Source organism: Oryzias latipes, chromosome 10 (assembly GCF_053564925.1).
Source record: "Oryzias latipes strain Hd-rR chromosome 10, Olatipes_Hd-rR_3.1".
In the NCBI taxonomy this organism is placed as follows: Eukaryota; Metazoa; Chordata; class Actinopteri; order Beloniformes; family Adrianichthyidae; genus Oryzias; species Oryzias latipes.
Window position 1 is genome coordinate 31,013,201 of NC_136246.1, and position 12,854 is coordinate 31,026,054.

Consider the following 12,854-nt stretch of genomic DNA (forward strand, 5'->3'; position numbering starts at 1 on the left):
CGTCTTTGTGGTTTTTGATGCTGACGAATTGGATTTACTGTTATTTGAAGCACTTTTGTTGTACATAAATTAGGTGACTGGTGCCGGTCCCGAAGAAAACACACGTCAAAACAATGAACGACCCGAGACCCGTGGCTCTCAATCCTGCAGCAAAGATAAATGCTTGGAAAAGCTGGTTCTGTCCCACATCAACTCCCTGGTCGACGAATCAGTAGACCCCCACCAGTTCTCCTACCGCCCCAACAGATCGGCAGTAGACGCGGTGGCTTTGGCACCTCACTCCACCCTGCAACATCTGGACACCAAGAACACGTACGCCCAGTTACTGTTCCAGGACTACAGCTCTGTCTTCAACACCATCAGGCCCCTGAAGCTGACTGCAAAACTCGCAGAACTGGGAATACCAAGTACAGAAACTGGATTCTGGTCTTTCTCACTGACTGACCACAGGTGGTGAGGATGGGGAAGAAGGTTTCTGCTGAGTTGACAGTCAGCACCGGAACACCACAGGGGCGCTGCCTCAGTCCAAAGCTCTTCTCACTCTACACCCACGACTGCACCTTCACCGACTCCAACAACATCATCATTGAGTATGCAAACAACACAACCGTCCTTGGCCTCATAAGAGGAGGGGACGAGTCTGCATACAGAGACCTGGTACACACAGGATCACCATCTACGGCGAGGACAACCACCTTGTTCTCAACGTAGAGAAAACAAAAGAAATAATCCTGGACTACAGACGGAAAGCACAGCCACATCAGCCGCTCATCATCAACGGGACTGTGGTGGAGCGGACCGACTGCCACCGGTTATGGGTCTGCAGATCACCGACAGCCTCAGCTGGGACAGAAACACCGTTGCCACAGTGAAGGAAGCCCAGCAGAGGCTGTACTTCATCAGGCTGCTGAAGAAGGCCGGACTCAAGCGCCGGACCCTCACCCAAGCCTGCAGGGAGCTTGTGGAAAGCATCCTCACCAACAGACTAACAGCCTGGTTGGGAAACACCACCATAAAAAGAGAAGAAGATGCTGCAAAGTGTCATCAACACAGCTGGAAAAAATCATCGGTTGCAACCTTCCATCCATCGAGACCATCTATAAACAACGCAGCGGGAGGAGAGCGACAAAGATCATCAGAGACAGAACACCACCCCGCCCACGCATTGATCCAGTGTGTGGACTCAGGCCACAACCTCAGACGTCTCAGGCCCGAAAGCACACCACACCACACGCTTCCACAACAGCTTCTTCCCAGCAGCAATCAGAATGCTGGCACAGGACCTCAGAGAGGGTAGACTGGACTGAATCATACAACATGACATGCCATCCATCTGGGACACTAAGTGCAATAAACAATTAAAATCCACATAAGTGCAATAATTTTTCTGAAAGGTTGGGACGCTGCAATAGTCATATTTATGTATATTTTATACTTCGTATTTTGTCTTTCTCTATTTTCACCCTGACCTGAAAGATGCCAAAGAGAAATTCTGATATACTGTATGTGCAAACGGCAATAAAACCTTGAACCTTGACTGACACTCTGGTAATACAGAGTTTTAATAGCAAAAACAAAAAAAATCCAATTGTTTGGATCCACTGGTTTCATCCTGTCAAAAAGAAAACAAACAGAGCCACATGATTGATTGGGGCAAACACTAACAAAGGAATCGTAAAACCTAAAAAGTTTTCTACAACATAAAACCTTTCTAAAAACTTGTTTAGGCAAATCTGAAAGCTTTTCAACGTAACGCTGCAGGAAAATGCATTAAAAACAAAACACGTGAAGTGGAAACCAACCAATTGCCCCACCCGCCTGTTTCCATTGCATACAATCAACACGATCACAACACATCAGTGTCACATTCTGCTCTGAAAGAAAGAAAAACATCAAATGTTTGCATCCGGTCCTAATGGGTTAAATGGAAGTGAAATTGGCAATAGTGTATGCGGTCAGGCTTTGAATTATGCCTCTATTTCATGAACTTTATTGTTGTGTGAGCTCATTAGCACTGGCCCCACTGGGAAACAGATTGTCCACTCGGGCTAATTAGATACATTTACTTCATCACGTAAATTCATCAGAGCTTTATTTTTTTATTTTAAATCACATCTTCATTTCCTTTCGTTCCAACAGTGAATCCGCTTCCTCCGTCTAACCCGGTCTTCTGCACCCTCCATTAACACCAGCTACCTTCGTGTATGAAGGCGCCTTCCTCCTCTTCTTCTTCGACCAACAGTTTTCCAACTTCCAGCACCGATGCATTAGCTGTACTTTAAGAAGAATCTGTGCACTGATTTTCAGGTTTTATGTTGTATGATTTAAAAGTATGGGTTTAAGGGGATAATGATAGGAAGGCTGAGTATCTAAGTAATTTATAACAATCTGCACTATTTTTCATTTAGATAAATTGGTTACCAGTGGCTGGTTGCTTCGTTTATAAGTGTAGAGATGTCAACATAATTTCTTGGACACAAGTTTGAAAAAGTTTTTTTTCTAATGAATACTTATATTTCCTTTATTTTTTTCTTTATTTTTTTTCTTTTCTAACTCGTTCTGTCCAACAACTGAGCAAAAAGATTAGAGCTGAAGAGCTTTTGTGTTGGACAGGTTCTACTATCACAAAAAGAGGTTGTATAACTTAGAAAAACCAGAGTGTAAATTTGTATAAACCCCTTTTTGTTACTTTATTATTTTTTATTTATTTGTTACATTTAGTGTGTAGGGGTGGAGAGGGCAAGAATGTGAGAGGGGGGGAAAAGAGTAAATAAGAAGAGAGTTGGAGAAAGTGGGGGAAACACGCACTTATTTGAATGAGTTAATATTTTAAGCTGTGTAACAATTATACCAGATCTGCTGGAAAGACAAATATTACGTCAAAGGTGAAATTCTGACACGAAGATGAGCGGAAGACATCTGTCCATCAATACAATGCGGGTAAGGAGGAGGGGAGCAGTGTGGCAGTGTGCACGTGGGGGTGGAGATACATGCAGGATTCCGAAGTGAACCGTTCATGAGGGGAACCAGATCCTCCCCAGCCAGACCAGGAGAGGGGGGGAGAGACCCCGAGACCGGGAGGGGGGGACGAGGGTCCGTCCAAGCAACCCAGAGATCACCGCGCAACCACAGCTCCACCCCCCCACAACTCTACCCTCTACAACCCTCCTCACCCGCCATATTATCCAACCCCTCCTCCCATACCCCCCCCCTAATGCCCTCCCCACACTGCAATGGGAAAGGAGAGCCACAGGGGAACCTGGTGAGCCAGCCCCGAGGTCTGTCCCACCCATGCACTCGTGCACACACACTCACAATCTTCTGGATGCCCCCCGTAACCCCCCCCCTCCTAAAGAGACAATAAATAAATGGAGGACCAAAAATACTTATATTTCTTGATGTACAGTGTCTATCCATGTCTAACTGTCTTTTCTTTCCCTTTATTCCTTCAGCTCCTCTGGGGGAATCCCAAGATGTTTCCCGACCAGCGGACAAGATAGTTTCTCCAGGTTGGTTTCTAGGATTCATTTGAATGAGAAGTTGTGTCCAAACTTTTGGTCTGTACTGTACTTTGTGACTATAAGTATTTGTGAAAGCACCTTTGAGATACTGAGAAATAAATAATTAAGGCTTAACGTCTAGAATATTTAGTTTTGTTTTTGCTTCGTGAAGTTAAAGATGTTAAGGTGGTTTTTTAGCCTCATTTGAAGGCCCAAGTACTGCTATAAACTATGTCCAGGTTAAAACAGGCCATGTATGAAGAGGCTTTATGTCACTAGCTCGGTTATATGGGCAAAAGTAATCAGAATGAACGCCTGATCTGAATAAAAATGCGTCATGTAAACACTCCGTTCGGAGTACTCTACCCCGATCAGACTCGTTCGGATCAATATTTCCTTCTGATCGAGATAGATGGGTTATGCCGATTGTTCATCCGATTGTTGTGCATGTAAACAATTTATTCCTATTGTGGTCACTACTGCTCTGGTTTTACGTAATGCATAGACGGTGTGGAGCTTTAGAGCAGGAACAGGACCAGACGACTGCTCTGTGCGAGCGAACCATGTCTCTGACCAGAGCAGCCGGACTCGTAACTTCGCTGGCAGGGGAGGGTGCTTTGTTACGGTGTGCAGTCCGGAGGGGGCTTCGGACTGCACACCGCCTGTCCGCTCTGTGTGAGCGAGCTGCTGGACTACAAGCAGCGGAGCAGCTTTGGTACGGTGCGTGAGCTAACAGGAATGCAGAAATGCCGCTCTGCACAGTCCCGAGAAATAATAATAATCACGTGAAATTATGTTACCAATCGTGTCCAGCCAAACTAAAGGCTGATGTTATTCCCACATATTAACGTGCAGCCAAGAAGCACATTGCAGCAAATTTTAGTTGCAGGACTGCACCCAAAGCCAAATATTGTTGGCGCGTATTAGCCTAATTCTAACTCTTATTTCTGGTCTGTGCGGCCAGTGCTAAAGCACTGGCTAATCATAAAGCTCTGGGCACACAGATTTAGAAAATTATGAAAGAATAGTCACTTAATAATAATTATAACAATAATAAAAGCACATTTAGAAGATCATCTCGCTCTATGCCGCAGCTTTGTTTGTATACTATTTCTTCTTCTACGGTCGTTTCTGGTATTTTAGACAGTCCTGCACATGTCCAAATGATTTATCCCGAACAAAAGTGTGGCGTATGTAAACGTTTGTTATAATCGGATTAAGTTTTTCTGGAACCATGTACACAGATCAAATTTAATCCGATCTTTGATCTGATCAAAGATCTTTTGCAGACGTTACCGCAGCTATTGATTACATCACACGACCGGCTTCCACTGCATAATCTGAAATGTGTCATGTTAGTATTTTATTAATTTTTTTACTGACCTGTTAATTATATAATTTATTTTCAGTGTTTAACGTGGGGGGAAAAACAAAGCTATCTTTTTAGTCGTGTTTTAGTTTTTCAGTAAAACTGGCAAATGTATCCAAACGTTTGCCTTCGCATCTCCCCCTGCACACATCCAAGACAGTAAATGACACACTGAGGGATTTCAAATTATTATTAACCACTTATGCAAGCTGAGAAAGATCCTTTTAAGTAAACAAAAAAAGGGTTTTGTCTTCTACAGATTTGCAGCAATCAAAGAAATATAAAGGTAAGTTTGTGATCACAGTCACTACGAATAGATTTTATACAAATAAAAGATGTATATTACTTGGTAATATCTAAAAAGATTAACTGAAGAAAACATGAATCACTAGAAACCTCTTCTTCAATTACAATCTGCATGGTGTCCAAACACAGGAAGCTAAGAGGGCCGGGAGATGGTCAGATTATAGGCGTCTGACGTACAGCAACAGATGGAAAATATTCACCGGTCATGAACTATGGGCTGATAATGAGCACGGGGGTTTGCATGCAGGCAGGAAAGCCAACTGTAATATTGTAAACAAAAACAAAAAAGTAAAAGTTAGGAGATTGTGTGTTTTATGTGGAATTTTTTTAATAATGGATGACATATATATAAAGAAAATTAAACTTACAACTGCATTTCTGAGTAATTCCTTACTCAAATCCTTGTGAATCAGGAGCAGACAAAAAAATGTGATGTTGGTGCTACAGTTGGTTGGCCACAAGCTTCCTGCTCTGTTCCATTCCAATGCATCCACTTCTACATGACTGGATCCATCTACGTCTTTGTTTTCCTCGTCTGAGCTGAAATCTGGCTCAAAACTGTATGGCTGGATGACTCCAGTAATGCTGACCATTTCTGTTGCACTCATTATGTTAGGATGGGATTGTAAGCCTGCAGGACAGCACGTTGATGGATAGATGATGGGAAATGGGGACGGAGTAACTCCGCACACATACAGTACGGCCCTGTGGGTCCTTGAGCACCTGCTCTATTTGCCCAATACTTAAAATAATGGCTACGATATTCTACCGTTGCTTTTTCCTAATAATCAGGGGGTTTTGATCTGCCGGTTCTGTCTCTGCGGCTCCACTCGGACTCAGAACTGCCAGAGAGAGAGAGAGAGTGAGGGACAGTAAGAGAAACTGCTGTCGCTCGGAAAACTGAAGAGACGCGACAGTGAATCCACTTGTCCTAACTCGTCGCCGTCCGCTGACTGAACGAGCTTCAAAATGGTTAATATTTGGGGACATCAATTCAATTCAATTCAATTCAATTCAATTCAATTCAATTCAATTCAATTCAATTCAATTCAATTCAATTCAATTCAACACAGAGCAGATCGTGCAGAGACAGGAAGTTGGGTACCAGTAAGTATAAAATAAAGCACCGGGAGGGCTTTCAAAATCAATTGTCCACATTTATGGGGAGTTTGCAGGTTCCTCACTACTGGTCTAAAACAGACACTGAAACCGGGAAAGATCACGCTCGAAGCCTTTTAGCAATGAACAAACAACTACAGTGGTGGACAAAATAGTTGGTATCCCTCAGTTAAAGAAAGAAAGTCCACATTGCTCACTGAAATGACTTGAAACGTTCAAAAGTAACAATAAATTAAAATTTCTTTAAAATTAAATAATCAAAATCAGCCATTACTTTTGAGTTTTTGATTAACAGAATTATTTAAAAAAACAAACTAATGAAATAGGGCTGGACAAAAATGATGGTACCCATAACTTAATATTTCGTTGCACAACCTTTTGAGGCAATCACTGCAATTAAATGGTTTCTGTATTTGTCAATGAGCCTTCTGCACCTGTCCACAGGTATTTTGGCCCACTCCTCATGAGCAAACTGCTCCAGTTGTCTCAGGTTTGACAGGTGTCTTCTCCAAATGGCATGTTTCAGCTCCTTCCACAGATGTTCAATGGGATTCAGATCTGGGCTCATAGAAGGCCACTTCAGAATAGTCCAACAATTTTCTCTGAGCCATTCTTGGGGGTTTTTGGCTGTGTGTTTTGGATCGTTGTCCTGTTGGAAGACCCATGACCTGCGACTGAGTCCAAGCTTTCTGACACTATGCAGCAAATTTCTACCCAGAATGCCTTGATAATCTGGAGATTTCATTTTAGCTTGCACAACTTCAAGACACCCTGTGGCAAATGCAGCAAAGCAGCCCCAAAACAGAACGGAGCCTCCTCCATGTTTCACAGTAGAGACAGTGTTCTATTCGTTGTCTGCTTCATTTTTGAGTCTACCAACATAGAGCTGATGTGCCTTACCAAAAAGCTCCAGTTTTGTCTCATCCGTCCAAAGGACATTTTCCCAGAAGCTTTGTGGCTTGTCAACATGCATTTTTGCAAATTCCCGTCTGGCTTTTTTATGATTTCCTTTCTACAGTGGTGTCCTCCTTGGTCGTCTCCCATGAAGTCCACTCTGGCTCAAACAAAGACGAATGGTGCGATCTGACACTGATGTACCTTGATCTAGGAGTTCACCTTTAATGTCTTTGGAGGTTGTTCTGGGCTCTTTGGATAAAGAGAGCTTAGCTGACCGTGGATTCCTACATAGAACAAGAGTCACGTGTGATATATCTGTCAGGAACTGGAGGTGTAGGAGGCATAATGCAGGAAAACTGCAACTTATGGTGAAAAAAAGGTTGCTTATAAATGACTCAACTCAACTCATCTTTATTTATATAGCACTTTCAGTCAGTGCTGAACAACAGAAAAGAAGAAAACAAACACTAAAACATCTTAAAACACAAGATTAAAAATAGAGAGATAAAACAATAAAAACCAGTACAGCAACACAGCAATAACAGAAGTCTCATGCTGTATTAAAAGCCAGAGCATAAAAATGGGTTTTCAGGCGTGTTTTAAAAATGGACAGTGATGGAGCTTCTCTTATGGACAGTGGCAGAGAGTTCCAAAGCTTTGGAGCAGCGACAGCAAAAGCTCTGTCCCCTCTGAGCTTCCGTCTGGACCTCGGTACCTCCAGAAGCAGCTGATCAGCTGATCTGAGGCACCGGGCTGGCAAGTAAGGAGATAGAAGTTCAGAGAGGTACAGCGGGGAAAGATCATGTAAAGATTTAAAAACAAATAAAAGAATCTTAAAGTGAACTCTAAAATGCACTGGCAGCCAGTGGAGCGAAGCTAAAATTGGCGTGATGTGGTCTCTCTTACGTCCTCCAACCAGAAGACGGGCAGCTGCATTTTGAACACGTTGGAGACGTGAGAGAGACGACTGGCTGAGTCCAACATACAGAGAATTACAGTAATCCAGCCGGGACGTGATGAACGCATGGATTACTGTTTCAAAATGTGCAGCTGTTGAAAAAGGTTTTACCTTGGGAAGTTGGCGAAGATGAAAGAAGCTTGACTTCACCACTGAGTTACAATTGTATCACTTTCACAGGTGTTTCCTACATACAGGTATTTTCCTACATCATAGTTGAGTAGTTATCAATTATTACTTTAAATGTTACCTAATTTCCATATTGTTTAAAGGACACAAAAAGGTGTGTTGTTTTTGCTGCCCTCTTCCGACTTTGAGCCCCAGCCTCTCTAAAATCCTGTGCACGTCCCTGGTCCTGCCCACCAGTCAGAGCCGCCCTGCAGAAGCTATGTCCTAGAAAGTTTTTTTCAGGTTTTTTGATTATGGCTAAAAACATTAGAATCATGATTAAAAGACCACAGGGAACGCTTTTTAAAAAATAGATGAAAAGATGATCAAAGTGGAATCAAAAAGCTTTGATTTTCACTGCTGACAAGGTAACGTGGCTACAAATAGATGTAAAAAAAAAACAATTCTCTCCTGAAATCAAACGATCATCCTGTATTTGGTAAAAGGGTGTCTTTATTTCCTAATATGGGTGTCTTTTCAGGTGTTACAGGTGTGTATATATGTGTTGCTCATTACAAACCCATTATAATTACAATTCACAAGTTTGGTAACAAATGCTGCTATGAGTGTTTGGCAGGTGAGGTGTCACACTGTTTCCTTTAACAGAGGTGACTGAGTATCACTGTGATCGCTGCTCTGGTTGCCGTGGAAACGACTTGGGTGCTTCATTCTTCCTGCAGGAGATTCACACATAACAAACCTGACACATGTTTGCCTGCATGCTGACTAAACCAGCAGAAATGAACGCATCTTCAAATAACTTCACTGGTTTTCAAGCAAAGCCCTGCAGGTATAGACTGCCCCCCCCCCTTCCCCCAACACACCTTGTGACTAAGCACGGTGTGAATTTAAAGTCAAGTGTAGATCCAGTCCGTGCTGTTTTGGGACTTGAACTGAAGACAAGAAAAAAGTGCTTCCAAATAAACTCTTTGTTTCGTGGAAACGGAGACACAGGGATTTGGAAAATGGGGAAACATGAGGAAGGAAAATGAAGAACCTGCTGTCAAAACACAGGTAAGTCTGGACACGTTTCCACGTTTTTTAATGGAGACTCAGGTACGTGATGAAAGAAGCTTAGTTAAGGTGTGAAAACTTCTCTCATTTTTCTGATCATTTATACAAAAATCTTTTTTTTAAGTTTTCCATCTCTCTAAAAAGATTTTTGAGGCGGCTTTATTTTTCTTGAGATCTTTGGTTTATGTGATTTGTGGGAAAACTGTCAAAAGTTTACTTTTCTAGGAAGAAACTAAAAAGAACAAATGAAGGATCATGACATTTGAAAAAATAAAACAAAACTCCAAGAACCGAGATATGACAAAAAAATAGACATTTCCAGAAAACTAAAAGAGACAAAAAAACAGAAATGTCTCAGAAAACAAAAAACAATTTCCAGTCATCAAAAGGAAATGTTAAAAAATTAAACAAAAGAAGATGCCAGAAAAGGTAGACAATAATATTAATGATGATCATCCATTTTATTTTACAGCCCCTTCCTCAAGGACACTGTACAAGAGCAAAAGTCAATCAAATCACAAAAAAATGTACAATAAAAGCACAATAAATAGAAGATGACAGACACTGAACCGTAAAATCAGAGAGAAAATGCAAATTTAAACAGATGAATTTGTATTTGAAATGTTGGTAGAGACTCTTCGTCACGGAGGTCAGGAGGAAGGGAATTCCAGATTTTGGGAGCCGAGCGGTTGGAGGTTCAACTGTAACGAGACGGGCAGGAGGAAAAGGGGGCCGGACACAGGAAAAGGAGTGGAGAGATCAGAAAGGAGCATTGATTTGGAGAAGGTCGGAAAGATATGGGGGAGCCAGGTTATGGGGGGCCATAAAGGTGAACAGCAGGACTTTGAATGTGGAGGTTCTAGGAAGCCAGTGGAGCTGCATGGGGATCTGGAGATGATGTGGACCTGTTGGAGCTTGTTAAGGTTTGTTTTGAAGGAGGCCAAAGAGGAGAGAATTGCAATGACCTAGACTGGAAAAGACCAGACTGTGAACAAGAATAGAAGCAGAGTGACAGTGAGGGAGGGGCGAAGGCAATTAATGTTACGTAAATGAAAATGGAAAGACCGTGCATTGTTACTGATATGAGATTGAGTGCAAACAATACAATAAACAATACTTCGCACTGAGTGAGGCTCAGTGCAGAGACGGTTCCCTCCGGGGACCAGAGGGGGAGACAGAGCTCTGACTTATGACAGGAGCTAAGCGATGAAAAGAAGAGGACCGAGGACGGGACCTTCAGACACGCCAGAGGAGACAGATGAGGGCTGAGCTTTAAATGATTTAAATTGGATGAATTGGGTGCAGCCTGAGTGGGATTGGAACCAACGGAGGGGGGGGTGTTGTTGTAAGACCAAGGGAGGAGAGCCTATGGAGGAGAAGGAAGTGAGAGATAGTATCAAAGGCCGCACTCATATCGAGGAGGTTAAGAACAGCGAGAAGTCCAGAATCAGCTGCAACTATAGTTCTTTACGCTTCTGACCACATCTGCCACCGAGAAAGTTAGGTGGTTTATCAAACGACATCATACAGTCATCCAATAACATTTGTTCTCCAATTATTACTATTTTTAATGTTTAGTAACAATTTTGCTTTTTTGATAGTCGTTTTGATCTTTAATACTTTTGCACGTTCAGTAATTTGTTGACGGGATTTGGACTTCAGAGCCACCGTAGTAATGTAAGCTATGAGGTGTTGGTGTGGTGTTAACCCCTCCGGTGTTGAACTCTGCAGGTCACATCTGGTTTTACAGGTCCTGATGGAGGTGAGCTCCCAGTGCTGGCCTGCTTCGCCCACAGAGGCGGTGCTCGCTTCCTCCAGAGGATGGCTGCGCCGCTTCCTCCTGCTGAAGCTGATCACGGTTCTGCTGTTCCCCCACGGTGACGGCCTTCCCCCGCTGGTGGGCTGTGTCTTCAGCCTGCGGGCTTTGTCGCTCCTTCGGTCCCCTCGCATCTCCACCAAACCCTCCACCGTGCTCCTGGCCCAGCTGGCCCTCACGGACTGCCTGGTGTTGCTGCGGTGGTTTCTTCAGGCTGGGGTGATGTTCTCCTCCGCGATGGAGAGGAAGATGAGCCGACCGATCGGCTGTCTGGCGGTCGTGAGGTTACTGAGCCAGCAGTTGCTGGAGAGCCACCACCTGGCCTCTCTGCTGCTGCTGGGTCTGCTGGGTCTGGAGGCCGTGTTGGTGTCCCGCTGGCCTCAGCAGACTCGGAGGTTCAGGACTTCTCTCTGGGCGCAGCTCGGCTGCCGGGTGGTCTGGACATTGGTTCTGCTGGAATTCACACTTTTGCTGCACTTGAGACTTTTGCAGACCCTCCGACATCAGGTTTACCCTCCAACACTGCCTGCTCCGTCCCTCTTCCTCAGGTGGATGTTATGGATGCTGAATTCATGGCTCCTTCGTGTTTTCTTAAACAACAAACCACAAAGGAGGAGGAGTTTGTCTCACTAAAAGCTTTGAAAAACACAATTTTCACAATTCAACGCCATTAAGGACTTTAATGGACTGCTGTGGTTAGTGTTTTTTTTTACATGCTGTTGTTCCTCACGTCTCTATGCTGAAACCACAGATAATATTTGCAAAAACATGGAAATTTCACACCTAGTACTTCAAATCAAAGCCATATTTATTTACATAGCACTTTTCTTACCTGTTAGACTTCTGCACACCAGAATGACTGGCAAGTTAATTGATTGAAAAAATCCTTTAGCCTTGGAGGCAAGTATTGGAGGTTAGACACAGGACAAGTTGGTGGGTAAAAATGCTATAGTTGGATAATAGTTTAACAGTTAATAGTTTACCATCCCCAATTACAAATTAATTACTGAGCTACAGCACCTATGGGTGCAGCCTAGTCCATTTCTTTCTCTGTTCAGTGGATCTTCATGTCCACAGTGTCAGAAGTCAGAGCACTGTCTCCCCCACTGGAGCCGTCCCCAGAGTTCCGGCCACACTACAATTCCCAGCAACCCCCAGCGCACATTTCCGGGATGCCGCACACTCTCATACATTTACCATTCACTCAATCAACCACAGCATACTTTAGCACTGCACTGAGCTGAGCTCGGTGCGAAGTATTGTTTATGCTATTCTACCTTCCTTACTGAGTGTTATACTTGGACCTGATCCACTCCGATGAAACTTCTGTTTTTGGTGATTTTAACTTGTTCTTGAGACATTTTTCTGATGATGGAGGACATATATAAAGAAAATTAAGCTTAAAATAACATTCCCGAGTATTTCTTTATTCAAATCATTGTGTATTAGGACTAGATTAAAAAATGCGTAGAAAATACAGTGGGCGGGCTGCAAGCTCCCTGCTCCGCTCCATTCCGATGCATCCACTTGTGGACGACTAGATCCATGAACATCTTTGTCTGTGCATCTGTATTGCTCCACTAGTGCTCACCATTTCTGTTGTAGCGGTGATGTTGGGTCGCGGGTGTTAGGGGCTGCAAGCTGACGGGAAACCATGTAAACAGATAGGTGATGGGAAGTGGGGGTGTAGTTGCTCTGCACCAACAG

At 43.3% G+C, this 12,854-nt stretch overlaps 1 protein-coding gene across 2 annotated transcripts; it reads left to right on the forward strand.

Annotated features, from left to right (window-relative positions):
* The first annotated feature begins 9,170 nt into the window (after positions 1 to 9,170).
* LOC144994933 (uncharacterized) lies at positions 9,171 to 12,553 on the forward strand. Of its 2 annotated transcripts, none has more exons than XM_078954399.1 (2): positions 9,171 to 9,331; positions 11,082 to 12,553. In XM_078954399.1, exons 1-2 carry the CDS (start codon positions 9,293 to 9,295, stop codon positions 11,778 to 11,780), a joined length of 738 nt encoding a protein of 245 aa, XP_078810525.1. In that variant the 5' UTR covers positions 9,171 to 9,292; the 3' UTR covers positions 11,781 to 12,553. The 2 variants fall into 2 exon arrangements, with proteins under 2 accessions (XP_078810525.1, XP_078810524.1); XM_078954398.1 differs by having other exon boundaries at positions 9,177 to 9,331; positions 11,063 to 12,553.
* The last annotated feature ends 301 nt before the right edge of the window (positions 12,554 to 12,854 follow it).